This window comes from Furipterus horrens, unplaced genomic scaffold, assembly GCF_987537825.1.
Source record: "Furipterus horrens unplaced genomic scaffold, mFurHor1.1.pri manual_scaffold_7, whole genome shotgun sequence".
Lineage (NCBI taxonomy): Eukaryota > Metazoa > Chordata > Mammalia > Chiroptera > Furipteridae > Furipterus > Furipterus horrens.
In genome coordinates, this window is record NW_028327177.1 from 56,103,101 (window position 1) to 56,121,209 (window position 18,109).

General features: G+C 39.4%; 1 protein-coding gene across 1 annotated transcript; it reads right to left on the minus strand.

Moving 5' to 3' along the window:
• Window positions 1–2,208: 2,208 nt before the first annotated feature.
• MCM4 (minichromosome maintenance complex component 4) lies at window positions 2,209–17,904 on the minus strand. The gene is made up of 16 exons (XM_090283715.1): window positions 17,662–17,904; window positions 17,070–17,234; window positions 16,613–16,776; window positions 16,422–16,523; window positions 16,083–16,178; window positions 15,908–16,003; window positions 14,998–15,136; window positions 12,758–12,978; window positions 10,766–10,886; window positions 8,063–8,322; window positions 7,240–7,605; window positions 6,654–6,781; window positions 5,430–5,637; window positions 4,192–4,420; window positions 3,917–4,050; window positions 2,209–3,078 (listed from the first exon to the last, which is right to left on the minus strand). Exons 1-16 carry the CDS (start codon window positions 17,729–17,731, stop codon window positions 2,986–2,988), a joined length of 2,592 nt encoding a protein of 863 aa, XP_090139841.1. The 5' UTR covers window positions 17,732–17,904; the 3' UTR covers window positions 2,209–2,985.
• Window positions 17,905–18,109: the final 205 nt, after the last annotated feature.

Below are 18,109 nucleotides of genomic sequence, written 5' to 3' on the forward strand. Positions count from 1 at the left end.
TATATTGTTCTAAGAAAAACACATTCTCTTTGCTTACAGCAACAATATTGAGCACTCACCATGTGCTCTATAAACATTATGTTGAGAATAAGTGGTGAGCCAGGATTTGAACTTTGGCAGCCCACACCTCTTTACACCATAAGCCACCTTGTACAAATGAGGAAGATGCTCTTCAGCCCAAGGCTGTGTGGTTCTCAATCTTTCCTGCCCAGCACTCCTAGGGATGTGGTATGCTCCCAGAGTCACGTGGCACACTGTATAAGGCAACATCCGTCAGAATTTGAGAGAACTCCAATTTGAACACATCCTCTTATTGTTTCACTTTACATCGTAAGATCTCACTGATTTCAGGGATCCCCTCTGACAACTTTTATACCCTTACCTCTTCCTTCACAGGAGTCAATTCTCTCTGCAAATACAGGGCGGGGCAAAAGTAGGTTTACAGCCGTTTGTATGGAAACTAATAAATACAATAAACTGTATTTCGTGTACTGCCAATTGTAAACCTACTAGATTCAGTACAATGCAACCTGCCAGCAGGACAGGCACAGTATTTTCATTCAACTAAAATTTCCTTAAAATCAAACTATATATACACTTCATTTGTAGTTGTATATACCTTCCATCTTGGAATTAAATGACAAGATTTAGAAAAATATTACTAATGCATAAATTTCAAGGGGCAAAACATTTTAGTTGGCAAGTATTTGAGTATTACTACTATACAGTTTCAGGTACTGTGCATATACACAGATTGCTTCCAACATTCTAACCATTAGTACAGGCGAAGACTTTAATCTGGAGAAAGAACCTGCCTTTTATTGCCTTCATTAATTCCATAATTCTACAGAACTATATTATATGAAGGAATCAGCTCTAGAACTTTATAGACACCTCAACTTCAAACTACATAGTGGCAGCTTTTTTTTTTTTTTTTAATTAGTAGTTTTATAATAGTGAAAGGACATTTTTCTATTTTTAGTGGGAGAAACCAATGCGGTTGTTCCCTGTAGGCACACCTGGACTGGGGATAGAACCCACAATCTATGTATGTGCCCTGACTGGGAATTGAACCCATAACTGAAAGATTGTGGGACAACACTCCAACTAAGCCATGTTGGCAAATGCAAAGAAAGGACACTTATGGTGACCTTATCCATTTTGCAATTCAGGGGAAAAGTCAAGAGCTCTTCCTCATTGTGACCATAGCATGATTTCTAATCACTTTCAGGTAATTTAGCCTCACAAAACCCTACAGAATGCGTAATTTCAGTATGTGTACTATTCATAGCTTTGTCAGTGGCAAGCTCCAACATGACCTATGTAGTGGTTATCTTTGAGTAACTCTAGAGATGTGAATAAAACTTATTTCAAGTCTGAAAACCATGTGGTCACAAGAACACAGTTCAACAGTTTAGGACTTCTCTACTCAATGGAACATTTATAAAGTTCCCACCACATCATTTTGCATAATTTTGGAAGTATAAGCAGTGTATCCAAAAGCATGAACGGAGTTAAAAACCTGAGCTATAGCCTGAGAAGGCATAGTTAAGTAAAATTCTAAAGTCAGAAGACTCAACTGTTTTAATTTCAGCTTCATCTCTTGCTTTAGGGTCTTCAGGCAAAGAGATGAGAGAGTTCTTGCTTCCACAGAGTAGCTGAGGATTATAAACTGTCAAAGCATTTCCTGTGCAATGAGTTCAGAGGAAATCTCATTAGTAAAGCCACTTGGTGGGTTGTCAGCCTTGCATCCTTTGGTGACATCCCAACCAAACTACTACCTCCACCAAAACAGTTTCTGTAAACCACTCAAGGCCAGCAAAGAATAATGACTCATAAAAATGAAAGTTTGGTCAGACGACCTCTTATCATTCCCATATTAACATTTCAATGCTATTTAAATATTCAATTAAGATATAACATTTTCTATGGATAGTTTATTAATGAATGTTGATTCTAACTTATAAGAGGCCTGATACAATGACTTAAATGTTTCAGATTATTTATTATAGCAATATTCCCATAAATGATTTCAATTATGATGGTTTTACAAGAATCATGATGGCTAGGATTAAATAATTTTTGAATAAAATACAATTCATTATTTTATACTTTCTTTGGTGATTTATAAAGTACTTACCATGATGAATTTCCATGACTAGTATTTAGTGAAGATTTTTTTCTTAATTAAAAATAATGCCAATCAGGTATTATTTATTCTATCATTTATTTAGGAAAAAGTTTTACACATTAGGATAGAGTAATAAAAGTTAACCTAGAACCTAATCCTTTCCAACCACCCATTTTTGATCTTATGATAGCCATGAGAACAAGCCGCTAGAAGTAATTACACTTGAGAGTTGTTAGGAGAAAGGCTATTGTCTTTTATTGCCCCACTCAGAATGATATGCACTGGCTACGTCTTATCTCATACTACAAACACTTCAAGCATACAGATGATTGCCATTAGAATGTCTAGCACAAATACCATGACGTAGACTGCTATCTTCAAAAACTGATTTTCTGCCCTGGCCGGATGGCTCAGTTGGAACATCATCCCATACACCAAACGGTTACATAATTCCTGGTCAAGGTCCATACCTAGGTTGTAGGTTTGATCCCCAGCTGGGGCATGTATGGGAGGCTACCTACTGATGTTACCCTCTCTCTCTCTTAAAAAAAAATCAATGAACATGTCCTCGGGTGAGGATTAGAAAAAAGAAAAAACAAAAACAAAAAAGACAAAAAGACTGATATCCTGATCTGCCATCTGAATATAAAGTCTCGGTGCTGAATAAATGGCACTTCAAGAAAATAATCTCTACTGTATGTAAACTGGCAGAGTATTTTTACTTAAAATGTTAAAAAAAGACATGCACACACACACATTTGATGACAAAAATCAAACCCAGGTTAGAAAATTTTATGGAGCCAAATGACAGTGCAGCAGATTAAGTAGAACACACAGCACTGCTCACAAGAGCTTCAGAGCAAGCGAACAGTTTTTCCAGTTACTGTCAAAAAGTCATCATCAGCCAAGGCACGCAATGCTTCTTCAAACATATCTTTGGTAATTGCCTTTGGGGAAAAGAAACAAATATTTTACATATTAAGTACTCTCTTATCTGTCATAGAGATACAATAATTTCAATGTTAAAGAACTATGCCAGTTTTTCTTTTTTGGTGGTTATATACATTTCTTATGTTCTAACTCAGGAGTGGCAAACATTTCCTGTAAAGGACCAGATGATAAATACCATAGCTTGGCATCTATGGTAACTAACTCTGCGCCTGTGTGCCAATGCAGCTATGAAAAATAACCAAGGGGCATTATGATAGCAGGCAAATGGCTGGTGTTGGCCATTGAACTTCTTTTCCCTAACCAACTCAACTTTATTTATTCACAAAAGGGCACCTGAATATTTCATCCCCCAAACAAATTTATATAATAAATTAAGATGTGTGATTTTAACACTTTATAATTGCAAAAACCTGCAAACAACTTAAATGTCCAGCTGGTTAAGTAAATGATGAACTATGCATGCAAAAGAGTTACCAACCATTATGATTAATGTTATCAAATCTATTTACCTTCACAGATGATGTTAATATTAACTTGTTAATTAAAAAAGAAACAGCAGTTACAAAACAGTATAAATGTAATTGACCATGTTCATTCTTCAAAGAGAAGACCACATGTGAACATATACACACAGAAGTTATAAAAGGAGGATAACAAAATTTTAATTGTGATTATTTCTTAATGATGGGTTTACGGGCGGTCTTAGTGTTTCTCATTATCCTTACCGATATTTACTACTTAAACAATAAATGAAGGTAAAAATAAGAAAAAAACTTGAAAGCAGTATTAAGAAAAAACACTCTATTACACAAAAAAATATATATGAACACTTACTATGTCAGATTGTCCACGGATATCTTCAAAAAGTTGCTGGTATTTTAGAGCCGGTGTTTTACCTTTAGATAAAATAAGTTTTTTCAATGCTTCAGCTAACTCTTCTTTCCGTTTACGAGAGGTAGCACTCATTCCTGATTTAAAAGAAATTAACAAAAATAATGTTTCAACTTTCCATAAAGGTTAGTGATAATAGCTGAATGTCAAAAAAAAATTAACTTAGTTATATATTAAATAATTTTCGTGTGCTTTTATGTTTAATACACGTGACAAACCTGTAGTAAGAATAGATATGTCCACAATGCCAGTCCGGGGGTCAGTGGCAGACTGTTTTAGGGCCTCCCGATGCAAACGTTTCGCCTCTTCGACATCAATTGCTTCAACTTTGTTTGAAAACCGTACTTTAGCATGGGCTTCTGCTAAGCGAATCAAAGATTCCAGCTGTCGAGGGTATGCAGAAACCATTCCTCGGCTACTGCCGATCTTTCTCATGTCTACATAAGCCTAATGTACATAGGAAACAAAAAAACCAAAATTCTTTGTAAACAATAACCTTAGTTTCATGGTTGAACCTTGAACATTTAGGATTCCATTAAATAAATGAAACTTTTGCCTGACTCCCATGTGCAGGTACTGAGGGGAATAAAAAGTGAGATCAAGCATTGTGCCTCAAAGCCAAGAAGGTGGTATCTGAATACGACTTTAAAGAATGCAGAGTGGAAATGCACAGTGAAGGTGCATGAAGCCCGGTGCTCAGAGGACATGTGCGCTGGGGTAAGGGGCAGGCTGCAATTAGAGCAGAGAACAACAAAGCTGCCCATATGAAAAAGTTCCTCTGGCACTGACTGACTTATACCCCAGTTGAGGATCCATGAATAAGGCACACAAAGGATTACCAGGATGTTACACAGGTAAGTTGTATTAAACTTATAGATAAGATGACATCATTTTATTTCTTATTGAGCAACTCTCAAGAATGATACAAATGCAAAATTACATCTCATCTGCAACGGTCATTTGAGCATTTTTGGGAGTGTCATTAGAATGTAAAGCCCATCAAAATCCTCCTATCATAACATCTGAATAACCTAATATGTGTCATCATGTACTGCTGTGCTGACCATGTGAGAGATACTGGAAAGTGAACACAAAATAGTTTAATTCAATTTATTTTTTAGAAACAAGAAAATGGAAGCTCAGAGAATTTGAATGACTTGTCCAGAGTTACAAAGTTACTAAGAAGCATCACTTATTATTTTAGCTCCTATATTTTGATCATAAATTCACTATACTTAGTATTTAAATGTAAAAAGTGGATGTACAACCTATGTAAATGAATCATTTCCCCCTTTTTACATTTGGAAAAGTCATTTTGCAACAGCGGAGAAAAGTTATAGATAATAGTATATTATTCTTAATAAAATAATTACTCTTTTAAGGGGACAACGCTAAGGCTTTTCGCTAAAGGCTCAGAAAGCCATTTTTTCAGGCTTTAAACATGGACGCATGGTACCTCAATGAGAGCTTGGCTGGCTTCCTGGCTCAGCCGAGGCATGACTGTGCTGTGAGCGTAAGCGATGTAGTCCTTTAGCACTGCCATGTCCATGAACTCCTCCTCCACTTGCTCCTCACTCTGGTAGTAAAGAGCGACAAGGTGGTGAGCCAGACGCCTGTCATAGGCTTCATCCTGAGGGTCCAGCATGAGGAAGATCAAATCAAACCTGAGAAAACATTGTAAAAATAATGTTTTCATAGTTGGGACACCAACACACCTACAAGCATAGTTTAAAAATTGCTCTTGGGGCTCTGGCAAGGTAGTTCAGTTGGTTAGAGCGTTGTCCCCATATGCCAAGATTGCAGGTTCGATCTGTAGTCAGGGCACATGATGCAATGAATGCATTAATAAGTGGAATAACAGAGATGTTTTTCTCTTTCTCTAAAATAAAAAAATAAATACATAAATAAATAAAATAAAATAAAATAAAAATTGACCTTGGGTCACCTAGGCATGTACAGTGAACATGTCTTTGGTCAGGGCTGCTGAGGATTCTCCCCAAGCATATTCTGTTCAGGCTGCCTACAGAGCCTTCAGATCAATCCAGTTCACCCTGCTCTGTCCCCAGCAGATGGCTGTTCTCTTGACCCTTAGGTTTGCCCAGAAAATAGCTAGTTGTCAAACAGCTAAGTCAAAGAATTAAGATTTCCCTGAGGGAAATGTTACTGTAATTTTGAAGACTGGAAGATATGAATGAAAATACATGCTAGTGTTTTGGGAAAGAACAACTATTTGGTTAAAAAGTAAAACTAAATCAATATTTGGAGTTTTGGGTTGAGCAAAAGTGTGGATTATATGACTCTGCTTTAACAAATTTAACTTTTCAGAACCTTATCTACCATGTGAAACTATTCTCTGTAGAACAAGTATAGTGCTTGATTCTCACTAGTGGCTTTAAGACAGGTAAAAGTAGTGACTGAGAAGCTTCTGAAATAGATGTCAAGGTGAAATGTCCTATTTGCTTCAAAGCACAAATAACTGTCAAGATACTACCCACAGTAGAGAAACACGTAGTGCTTGCCATGAAAACCCCTGACCAACCAAATTTGAAAACTTACACGTTAACGAGTTTGTGATATTAGCAATATGTTGAATATTAGTATTTCCTTTTCTCCCTCTCACCCTGGAAACTCTACAAATAAGCAAAGAACAAACATCTGTTATATAAAAATGTTTTCATACCTTGATAATAACGTGTGAGGTAGCTGGATATTTTCAATGGTAGTTTTCTTAGGATTCCATTGAGACTCGATAGGATTTGCTGCGGCCAGGATTGAGGTGCGTGCATTAAGCTGACAAATAATCCCAGCCTATCAGAGAAAACAGTGCAGTTAGAAGTTTCACCTTGATGGCAGGAACTGTGTGAAACATCTTTGCCTGGCATGGCATGGCCATGTCTCCAATGTCACCAAGAGCCATGTCACCTTGTAAAGATGACTTCAGCAATTCCACTTGGGACAGCACTGTCCTTGGACTCATGTAAAGTGCTGAGTTCTAGATAAATGTATATGCTGTAACTGCACTTTTCTCAGAAACTAAACCTCCTGCATGATATTTAGGACAAAATTAGTAGGTAAGTACAGCAAAAATAAATGAAAGACCCTGTAGAAAATAGGCAGAGATTTTGCTGAAATCTATAGTAAAAGTACTTACTAATTTCCCAAAGTTTAGAACTCAAGGTAACACTGACTAGTTCTACAGATGCTTTATTTCATGTGTCCACACATTTTAAACATGTCCATGTTTATGGTTGGAGAATGTGACATACCTTTGCGATAGAAAGAGTCTGCTGTTCCATGACTTCATGCAATACTGATCTTGTACTTTCATTCATCTTGTCAAACTCATCAATACAGCAGATACCATTGTCACTGAGGACAAGGGCACCAGTCTGCAGGACAAGCTGCCTTGTCTCAGGGTCTTTCATCACATATGCGGTGAGACCGACTGCACTGGAGCCCTTTCCAGACGTGTACTGGCCCCTGGGGACCAGGTTGTACACATATTGCAGCAGCTGGGACTTGCTGGTCCCAGGGTCACCGCACAGCAAAATGTTGATCTCAGCACGAAATTTGCCCCTTCCTGTGTGACTAAAATCCTTTCTTGTTCCACCAAAGAGCTGCAGCAGGATTCCCTAAACAAAAAAATATGTCTAAATATTCATTTACTATAGAGTAACCAAGATATAGTTTAAGTGTCAGAGGTACTTTTCTACTCAATGAGTTACAATTAAGAAATTTAAATAAAGGTATAAAAATGCATTTAATACCACTTTAAGTTATTTATTTATACATAAGCACATATCCTGCCAGAATGGTGGCCATGTAAATCCCTCTTCTGGCTCTGTGTGCCTCTTCATATATGTAGTAACATGTAAGTTTGGTGTAGAGATAAAGTAATGGACAATGATGCTGTGATTCTCCTCAATCAATAACCAAGTAAGGCTGTGAGCTCCTTGCTCTACCAAGCAGGCAGAAGCTCTTATCCTTTATGGTGGGAAGCATGGGGGTGGGAAAGGAGGGATGGATGTATATACTATTTGATCCCAAAGAACTATAAATCCCAACCATAAATTAAAAATCCATATTTACCTTCTTTATATCTTCGTGTTCATAAATACTTGGTGCCAAGGCTGAAGCAAGTCGCTCATAAATGTCTGGTTTTCTGGAAAGTTCCTTAAGCAATTCCACACGTTTCTCTGAAAAAAGTTTCTGTTCTGCTTCTTCATCAAGGCCATGCAGACGTTTTGCATCAGTTTTTCGATAATGAATGACATCAATGTGGGTTTTGTAGACAGACTTCACATTACTCACTCTTGGATTGACTCGAATAGGCACAGCTCGAAAGATGCCTGGGGGCACAACCAAGAGCCCTTTTACTTTCCACTAATGGGCTCGGACAACAGGCAGTACTGAGAACTGACAGCTGGCACTGGAGGAAGGGAGCGTCCAAGTACATTGCCTCCATGAACTCCCCAGGGGGTAAAGCTCTTTGCTGAAGGTGACAGGAGCAAGTTGGAAAGAACACAGGTCTCTGAAAGAGACAGGCCTAAAATGTGTTCATCAGTGACTACCTGGTTTGCTCTGTGACCTTGTGCGCCTATACAAGGATAACTGCACTGTATATAATCATTCTGAGGTTTAAATGAAATTACTTTGCTTTTAGAACAATGCTTAGCTCATGGCTGTGTTCAAAAAATAGTTCAAAACCAGTATTTTCATTTCCCTTAAACTGAGTGTACAGAATCTGCGTAGTAATTATTTGACCAAAACAAAATACTACCAAAATCTTGCATTAAAATTTGGGAAGAAAATCTCAAAAGCTTAAGTCTTTAAAAAATCACTGACAAATTATTTCATACACAGTAAGACAATCTGCTGAATCAAAGGTGAAGCTATGATATAGGAAAAATGACTATTCTGTTTATAATAGCAGATATTTCTAAGGGAACAGTCATGCCTCACCCTGCTTTCTTAAGAATACAGCTTAAGAACATTAAAAGTAGATGAACAATCAACATTTCAAACATATTAACTAATCCATTCTCCAAGAACAAAAATTTCCTAAATTGATGTGTCTGATATTTATCTTTTTTAAATTTTAAACTAGAACCCTTGAACTCTAGGACAACTCAGTTTCTTACTGTTTTTTGAGGAGAGAATATCTAATCTCTCTTATAGCTTTCACAACGTGCTGCCATTGATCACTTGACCTTTGTCTATTTAACAGGTAAATGTAATTCTTTTTAAAACATAAAAATCAACGTATATACATGGTCTATGGACTTGAACTAAGGAGGGGGGAATTGCTGGGGGAAGGAAGTTTCCAGGTAGAGGAGGGCAAAGGGGAAAGAAAATTGGGACAATTGTAATAGCATACTCAATAAAATATACTTTAGGGTACTTCTGGCCAAGACGGAGGCCTGGACAGACACACTGCGTCTCCCTCCAGAACTAAGAAGGAATACAACCACCTCAAAACTAGAGACAACCAGAAGTTCCAGAAAATCGAGCTACATGGAAGTTCAACAAAGATGTAAAGAAGAAATACTCATCCAGACAGGTAGAAGGGGCAGAGCCGGGGTGGAGAGGACACTGTGTGGTGGAAGCAGTGGCAGTGGCAGGCAAGCGGAAAGCGCAATCACACATTTTAAAAAATAGGGAGGGACACTTGAGAAGCGCTCTCAGTACTAGACCGGACTGAACAGCTAGCTCACAGTTCTAGCACAGGGGAAAATAAAGCCTCATTGCTTCTAACTGTGCAAACCAGTGGGGGTTGGGGCAGAGGAAGAAACTGCTGGTCCCTCAGTAGAGTCCGCTTATTTAAAGGGCCCCCGCGGTCCTAGAACATCTGCAGACCCACCCACTCTGGGAACAATGGCCAGGGCAACAGCTAGAGAGGAGCAAGTCCCATATGGAAGTGGGAGAAGTGCCTGGAAAAAGGGCGAGTGCTGAGCAAGTGGCATTGTTCCCCCTCAGACCCTTCCCCCACATACAACGCCACAATGTGGTGAAACAGGTCCCCCTCTACTGATGAGAAAACCTAAGGCTCCACCTCTTATAACGTAACAGGTGCAACAGCTCTATGTAAGAAACAGAGGCAAACACACACAGGAGTCTGTCAAGATGAGGAGACTGAGAAGTATGGCCCAAAAGAAGGAACAGGTCAAGGTTCCAGTGGGAGAACTAAGCGACGAGGAGATAGCCAACCTAACAGATGTAGAGTTCAAAACGCTGGGGATAAATATGCTCACAGGCTTGACAGCTATGCTTAAGTATGGCAAACGCATAAGGGAAGAAGTGAAGGCTATGCTAAGTGAAACGAAGAAAAATCCACACAAAACCAATGGTGAAGGGAAGAAACCAGGGTTCAAATCAATGATTTGGAACGTAAAGAAAAAAAAAAGTCAACCAGTACAGAATGAGGAAACAAGAATCTAAAAAAAATGAGGAAAGGCTTAGGAACCTCTGGGACAACTTTAAATATGCCAACATCTGAATCATAAGGGTGCCAGAAGGAGAAGAGGAAGAGCAAGAAATTGAAAGCTTATGTGAAAAGATAATGAAGGAAAATTTCCCAAATTTGGTGAAGAAAACAGACATATAAACCAGGAAGCACAGAATCCCAAACAAGCTAGACCCAAAGAGGAACACAGCAAGACACATCATAATTAAATTGACAAAGGTTCAAGATAAAGAGAGATTCTTAAAAGCAGCAAGAGAAAGGCAGAGTGCCTAAAAACTATCATTAAAAGGAAGACAGACTTATCCCATTAACACAACCTGCATTCTTACCTGTAACATTCACCCTGTCCCCAGGTTGAACCTTGTCAACAAGATCATTGTGAGCAAAAAGGATGACAGTGTGAGGTGTCTGCCCTGCAGGCATATCTTCAGGAGACTCTTGAAGTTTGATCTTAAAAAAAGCACATGAAAACAGAAACTCATGGAAGAAAGCATAATGGAGACAAAAACCACAAGTCTTTGTACCACTTAGAACCATTTCTGATGCCTAGCAGCTTTACCTTTTAAAACACTGTTCTTTGTTTTAACTTCTAGACGGGTAAGTTTTTTATAAAGTTTATAATGTGACATGAACACATCTTTTGTGAAGATGTTATATTTATTTAAACATTCCCCAACTTGAGGGAGCAGGAGGTGACTTAGGTAACTATTTTTGCCATTTTAAGGTTGTAGTGAGTATCTCTTTGCATAAATGTTAGTCTACATTTCTAATGATTATTTTTAGAAGTTACTTCTAGTAGATTTCCTGGGGGAAAGCAAACATTTTAGGTTCAGGGTTAAGCACTGCTGTGCATCTCTCCTAGTCACTGCATGCACCTCACAAATACCTGGCAGTTTACTTAATTATATCCACTCATCTAACAGCCTCTGTTGAGGACTGTTCTAGGTGTTGGGGACTCCATAGTGCACGAAGTCTCTTCCCTCAGAGTGGAGAGGGGACAGACAATACACAAACACACAAGTGAGCATGTAACAGATCTGACAGTAACCATGTAAGAGACAGAAGAGTAAGAAGCGCAGGCAGTGAGGATGATGGAAGAGATGATTTACATAAAGCAAGGTTAGGAAAGGCCTTTCACAAACCAGGTGACCTCTGGGCAGGGGTCTAAGAATGTTAGGGAGGCAGCATGTGTTCTCAATGTAAAGGACAGTAAGTTCCAAGGTCCTGTGGCAGGCTTGAGCTTGGCTAATGATCTAGGAATAAGGAAATAGAGCTGAGACAACGTCATCAGCCAGGTCCATGGGTACAAAGGTGTGGTGATGGGCCACATATTCTTCGAGACTAAGACATTAGGTTTTACTCTAAGTTTGTTTGGGAATCTTTGAAGAGTTCTAAGAATACTACGCTGAAATTCTTGGGGAACAGTTGTTCCACCTTCATATTTCCTGCTCTTAGCACCATCCTGGCAAGATCTGAGCTACACTTGCTGCAATAATTTGTATCAATATTAGATGAAAATTTACACCTTAATTTAATTTTCAGTTATTTGGTAATTATTTTTCACACTTGCTAATGTTTTTTCTTAGTGACTCCCAACAAGGGAAATTACCTTATGTAGTATTTTGAACACATCTAACATTAAAATTGTTTAAACACTGAAACAAAATATAACTTACAATCACAATAAATAACTTCCCTTCCTTTCCCCATGATTAAAGAGGAAAAAGGTCCAACTTTCTATACATAGAATCAGTGAGAAAAACTTCAGAAAAATTCCCCAACCTGTTCTTTACCAGTGAAACAGTTGCAAAATGACAGAATTTAACCAAATAATCCTTACTGATCTTGATATGTTTTATGTAATTACCTGAAATGCTAAAAAAAAATTATCTTATTTCCCATAAGAACATCTCAAGTGAAATTTGACTTAATAAATCAGAAGCTAATCTGATCTGTTAATTTATGACTATCATTAAGTTTAAGATGTGTATAGTGGAAGACTGCATTTTCTCTCTTTTTATGAAGTATTTTTGGCCATGAGAATGTGAAGTATATAATAATGAACTGGTGCTCAAAGGCAATAAAACAGGGACAGTGCAATCCCAAAGTGGAAGCCTGAAGTGTGCTCCAAGCATCCAGCCCACAATCCTATAACAAAACCTACACTGTCAGAGAAGGAATGAAGTAGCTGAACGCCATTTAAGAAGCAAGGATTCAAGGTTTCATAAGTGGACAAGTTATATTTAGCTTTTTGTGGATCCTGACGGAGGCAAAATATGCCAAAGGGGAGGCCACCCAGAACACCCAGGAAAGTCACACACCATCTGCTTGTCGGAGAACACAGAGCGGTTGTGGATTAGCGCCATGCTGTGGGTGGTGTGGCAGCGCTCACACACGCAGGGCTCAGCGATGCGGCCGCGGTCAATCTCCACCTGGGCTGTGTGGGCGCACGCCTGGCACTGGAAGAAGGCCTCCTGCATCTCTGGAATCAGCTGGGATGTCCTGATTACCATGCCACTGATGGTGATAAGTTGGTCAATGTCTGCAAGTAGGAGAGGACAGCTTGTTCATTAGCCACTGCCCTTGGCTCAGTCAGATGTTTTATCTCCTTGATCTGGATTCCTGACAAGGCAGGTCTGGGTCTGCTGTCAAGCCCAGAAGAACCATACCTGGAGGTGCAGACACACCTGGGATAGCTGGGGTCACCGGCAGACACTATGCCCAGGGTACAAACATCTCATTGGATAACTTCAGATCTAGCCTAGAGTGCCCTTTGTATGTCCAGTCTGCTTTCCTCTCAACCCCAATAAATCTCTTGCCTTTTTTCTCTCAGGGCCCCCTACCCAATAAGCATCTCACCATCTTTTTGTCTCAGCTGTCTTCTGTTGGGTTCCACTTTACAGCTTCACATTACAAACTTGATACTTTTGCCTATTTTGTCCCATGGCCTTCCACCTCACTCACTGTGTCACATGCCAAGTCCTGCTGTCTCAGTGTGTGAAAAGCATGGGTTCTAGAGCCACACAGCCTGGATTAGTAAGTACCTGTCTGACATTGGAGATGCCCTTAGCCTCTGTGTTTCATCTAGGAAATGGGAGTAATGACAGTATATATACCTCATAGAATTGTTGAGGATTAAGAGTCAGCATACATAATACTAGACCATTAAAAACAGTGCCAGACAGAGAACAAAGTATTATATAACTTAGCTAATCTTCACTATATAAGAAAGGCTATTTTGCACTCTTGCTCACAATTTGGACCTTCCCTGACATATAAGTTTTTCCTCAACTAATGCCCATGCTGGTTCTAAATTAGTTACACTGTTATTTGTAGTCAACAAAACATACCCCATAGTTAGCTACTGCTGGCCTTGTAGAACTTCCCATCCCTTAAGCACTTACTGCTGATTCACAAGGTCTTTCCTTTGATCCTGTCCTCCTTCCATCTATTTGTAAATCATTTTTGCTTCTCTCCTAACTAATCCTTCTTATTTTAAAACATAACTTTTATAATAAGTTACAAATATAAGTATAAAAAGCTAAATAATTTTGTAATCAGGTGAGTACCTAGCAGTTTATAATCTCTAATCTTAACTGGCACTCTTTGTGCAACAATGCTCTGACTCTGAATATTTAAATGTAGCACACTTACCCAACAGCTCTACCTCCCCCAGGACCCTCACCAGAAACCCTTATCACAGACTGATGTTAGGAGCCAATTTCATAAAATGAAAATAATTGTAGTTCTTCAATAGTGAAGTCCAACACCTGCTCATGTTTATTAGCTGTCTTATTTCCTTTCACTGAAATGTGTCTTTTACACTTTTACCTAAAAAGGTGTTCATTAATTCTAAATAGCTTTTATACCTCAATCTTCCTATACGGCAAATATGTTTGTCCTATTTTGTTACTTCTGTAGCCATTGTCTAGCTTAGGACCCTGCTAGACAATATTTGAGCGACCGTTAGTCTCCTTACTGAACCTCAATATACTTTGCTCGCTAGACCTACTACAAACTTCTCAAGAGTGGCAAATCTTTCTCCTCAGTGGTTCCCTATTGACTTTGGAATAAAAATCTTAAGTTGAAACACAAAGCTCTTTAGGACCTAAGCTTTCCAGCCTCCATGCAAACTCTCTGCTTCAGCATCACTTATTGTCCACAAATAGCTGTTTCACCTCCTTGTTTTTGGCTACATCCCTTCTTTCTGCTATCTAGAGAATTTCTCCATGTCTGCTTTCCAAATCCTTATTATACTCTCAATTTCTATTTCAACATGAATTCTTCTCACTTGGGCTCAAGACTCTCACCTCCCTGGGCTCAAACATCTTTTGCACCGTTCAGTTATTCTACCTTCTCTTACTTACTTTCCCATCTAGATTTACTAATATTTTATAATAAAGGTATGGTGGGTTCATAATTGCATAGGGTAACTAAAATCTACTATCATTTGGTCAACTGGTAATTTATCACCACCAATTCTTTTAACATTCCTTGATAAAATAAGGTTTAAGTTTGTTTATTTTCATGTAAGGTATTTTCCTGCTATTAAAAATATTACCTTCTGGATTCAGGTTTCTCATATTCTTAGTCTTCAAAGCATTGAATGGTCTTACTTGAATCTGATGTTCTAAGATTGAGTCAGGGTAACGGTCAAAAAAGATCTCATTGACGGCCATGTCAAAAGTTGGGATAACCTCCTACAAAAAATGAGTGAGAATGCTAAGCTGTGTTTGTGTCCGCATCTTACGGTTAATTATAAATAAAGCATTTCATATTAACAAAGTGTAAAAGCAAAAACACACAGCATAATCCAAAAGCATTACCCTACATAGTCACACATATATAATCTATAAATCTTGGACGCACTTAACTCACTCAACTATCTTCTGTGTGCATGCTCTCATTGGGGTTAAGTATGACTACATATGAAAGTACTTCCAGTATGTACTGTCATATTTTAGGTTTTAATTAGTAATAAAGCAAATTTTGAGCACATACTTTCATGTCTTACTTTTTCTCCACAGTGGAATGATAGCAATACTTAATTCATAATTATTTTATTCAAATTTGTTAACACTTGTTCCTCATTCTGCAGATGAGAAAACAGCCTTTGGGGAGGCGGGGGATAAGTAATTTGACTCAGGTTACATACCTATTTAGGCGGAGGAAAAAAAAATCAAGATTTAAAACTAAATCTGGTTGCTTCCAAAGCCTATAGCTATAATCAGTATAGATGATACACTGCCAATTAAACTGTAATGTGGTGTTAATGGTAACACACATCCTAATTTCAGAAATTTTAGTGTGAAAAAGTGCTTATCTTAAAGATTAAACATGGCTTTCTAGAGAGGTTCTTTTGCATTGGAGGCACATCCTCTGTTACCACAAAGAAAATTCTGCTATTCAGAAACTCTTAAGATATTCTAGATGTCTACTGCAATTCATTGAGGTCAAAGCCAAATTCTTACCTGTGGGTAGCAGATGAGCTGTCTGTATAGATTTCTGTCAAATGACTTTATGTGTTCACAGTTTACATTTAAAAATGGCTCCCCAATAACATTAATCTGTAAGATCAGATGAACAAGTTATATTCTAATTATTTTGAAATGCATGATTTGAATCTGTAAGCAAGTATATAATTACCTCCCCAAGCCGTTGCATGTACAGAGGTTCAGTAATATCTATACCAACACTTTCTTCTTCTTTAGCCAGAGGGTCAATAAAATGCTGAAGAAATCTCTTTTTGTAGAGAAAGAAATATTAAGCTTAATGCATTTAAAAATAAGTATTCAAAATACAAAGTTATGAGTTAGTCACTATTTGAAGACAGTATATCCCTATTAAAAACTAGAGAAACATCAACAATTCTAAGCCACCTAAAAATCTACCCCTAAGTATTATGGCTACTTAGATACAGGTTATAAACACTTCCTCCCAGCATTTTCAGCCCTAAGAGTATGAATTTGAACACATACAGCTCACCTGAAAATTTTCTTTGCATGTTGCCACATTTACATCTGTTCCCCATATCACAAGTTTTTGGCCTAGAGACTGCTCACTCGCTACTATATCTTCTGCTGTTGGCTACAAACAAAAATATGACAGGACAATGTTAATGAACAATTTTATCTTCCCAAAATAAAGCTATAAGAAGACTGTACTTGTGTACTCACCCCATCAGAATGCAAATCCACCTGCAGGCCCTTCCGTGCAGACCCCAGGTCAGGCCTCTGCCTCAGGGGTGTGCCCCTAACACCACTCCTTGGGGTTCCCTCTACTCGAGAGCTGGGAGTGCCATATGTCAGTGGTGAACTAGCATCAAAGTCCAGGGGAATAGCTATAAAAACAAAACTTGAAAGTTTACAATGAAATTCTGATAGCATATCCAACTGGAAAATATAGCATGTTATTTCAGTTGATCTAAGTCACCTAAATGCAACAGCGAACTGAATGTTTATTGTAACCTCTGGTGGTTAAGATTCTGAGGACTACTAAATGTTCTATAAAAAGCACTAAGTTTCCTTCTCTGCTCACTGAGCCCTAAGATGTACTATCTCTGTACTCTTCATGAACAATGAAGCATCATCTGTATTATCAGTCACAGTATAACTTAGACGTTCAGAAGCACACCTGAAGAATGTATTGGAGGAGGGCTGGAAAATAATGTGTCCTGTACAGCAGGGCTCTGCAGGTCAGCTCCAGGCGAGGTGGGCAATGGCTGCAGCTCTCCTGTGGAGGTAGAATCCTCGCCTCTACCTCTCCTAGGTGGAGATGACCTGGCATCCTCACTTCGAGCTTATGACAAACAAAACAGAAAAGATGGCCATCAATTCTCATGATTTGTCTTCCTGGATTTGTCCTCCTCTTGGGACAGTATGATTCTTTACTGAACAAACACAAACCAAACAGAAACGAAGCAAATCAGTACGGACATTCTTAACCAATCAACATTAGATGTGGAAAAGGTGGAAACGGGCGTCCAGCACTGCCTGACTCACAAGAAAGTCTCTCTCTGCACACTACAGTGAGTAGGGCATGAGCAAACGCTGGCTGCCCGCACAACAGCTTACTCCCGGGACCTGGACTCAGCGCCTAGAGGCCTTGAGCAAAGGCCAACGCCTCTCAGAGGTGGCGGGAAAAAACCAGAAGGCGGAGAGGGCGGAATCGGGGGATGGGGGGGAGGGCAGTGCATGGCAGGACCAACACGCTGGCAAGGACTTACGCGTCTGCGAGGGTGTGGCCCTTCCGCGACGGCTGCGGCGGCTGCTTGGGGTAGACGCCGGGGACGACATGGTGCTCGGGGTACTTGCGCGACAAACACTACAGGATCGCGTCGCGCCCGCTGCCGGCTTCCTCCGCCACGCCGCACAGACACTGTGCTCTTCCCGTGGCCCGCGGTTACCGGAGAAAAGCCGCTGCCTCCAATGCACGTAGAGCTCCGGGTAGCACTTAGTGGAGCGCACTCCTAGACCTCAGGAGCCTTGCCTAAGGGTTCGCGCCAGTGCCACTGTCGTCACCGTCTTCTGCGGCACCCCGCCAATCACAGCGGCGCTTTCACAGGGCTTCGCCTATGGGAGGCTCCACTGCCCACCGAAAGGGGGGACTGAACGACCTTCTTTGGAGCTTCACAAAAAGCCGACTCAGACCTCGCTCGGTACCCCCCTCTGTTC

Coding starts and splice junctions, on each gene's coding strand:
- MCM4 (XM_090283715.1), bottom strand. CDS start 17,731: ATGTCGTCCCCGGCGTCTACCCCAAGCAGCCGCCGCAGCCGTCGCGGA. Junction 8,323..10,765: donor GGACAGGGTGAATGTTACAG/GTAAGAATGCAG, acceptor TTGTGCCCCCAG/GCATCTTTCGAGCTGTGCCT. Junction 3,079..3,916: donor TCCGTGGACAATCTGACATA/GTAAGTGTTCAT, acceptor TTTTCCCCAAAG/GCAATTACCAAAGATATGTT.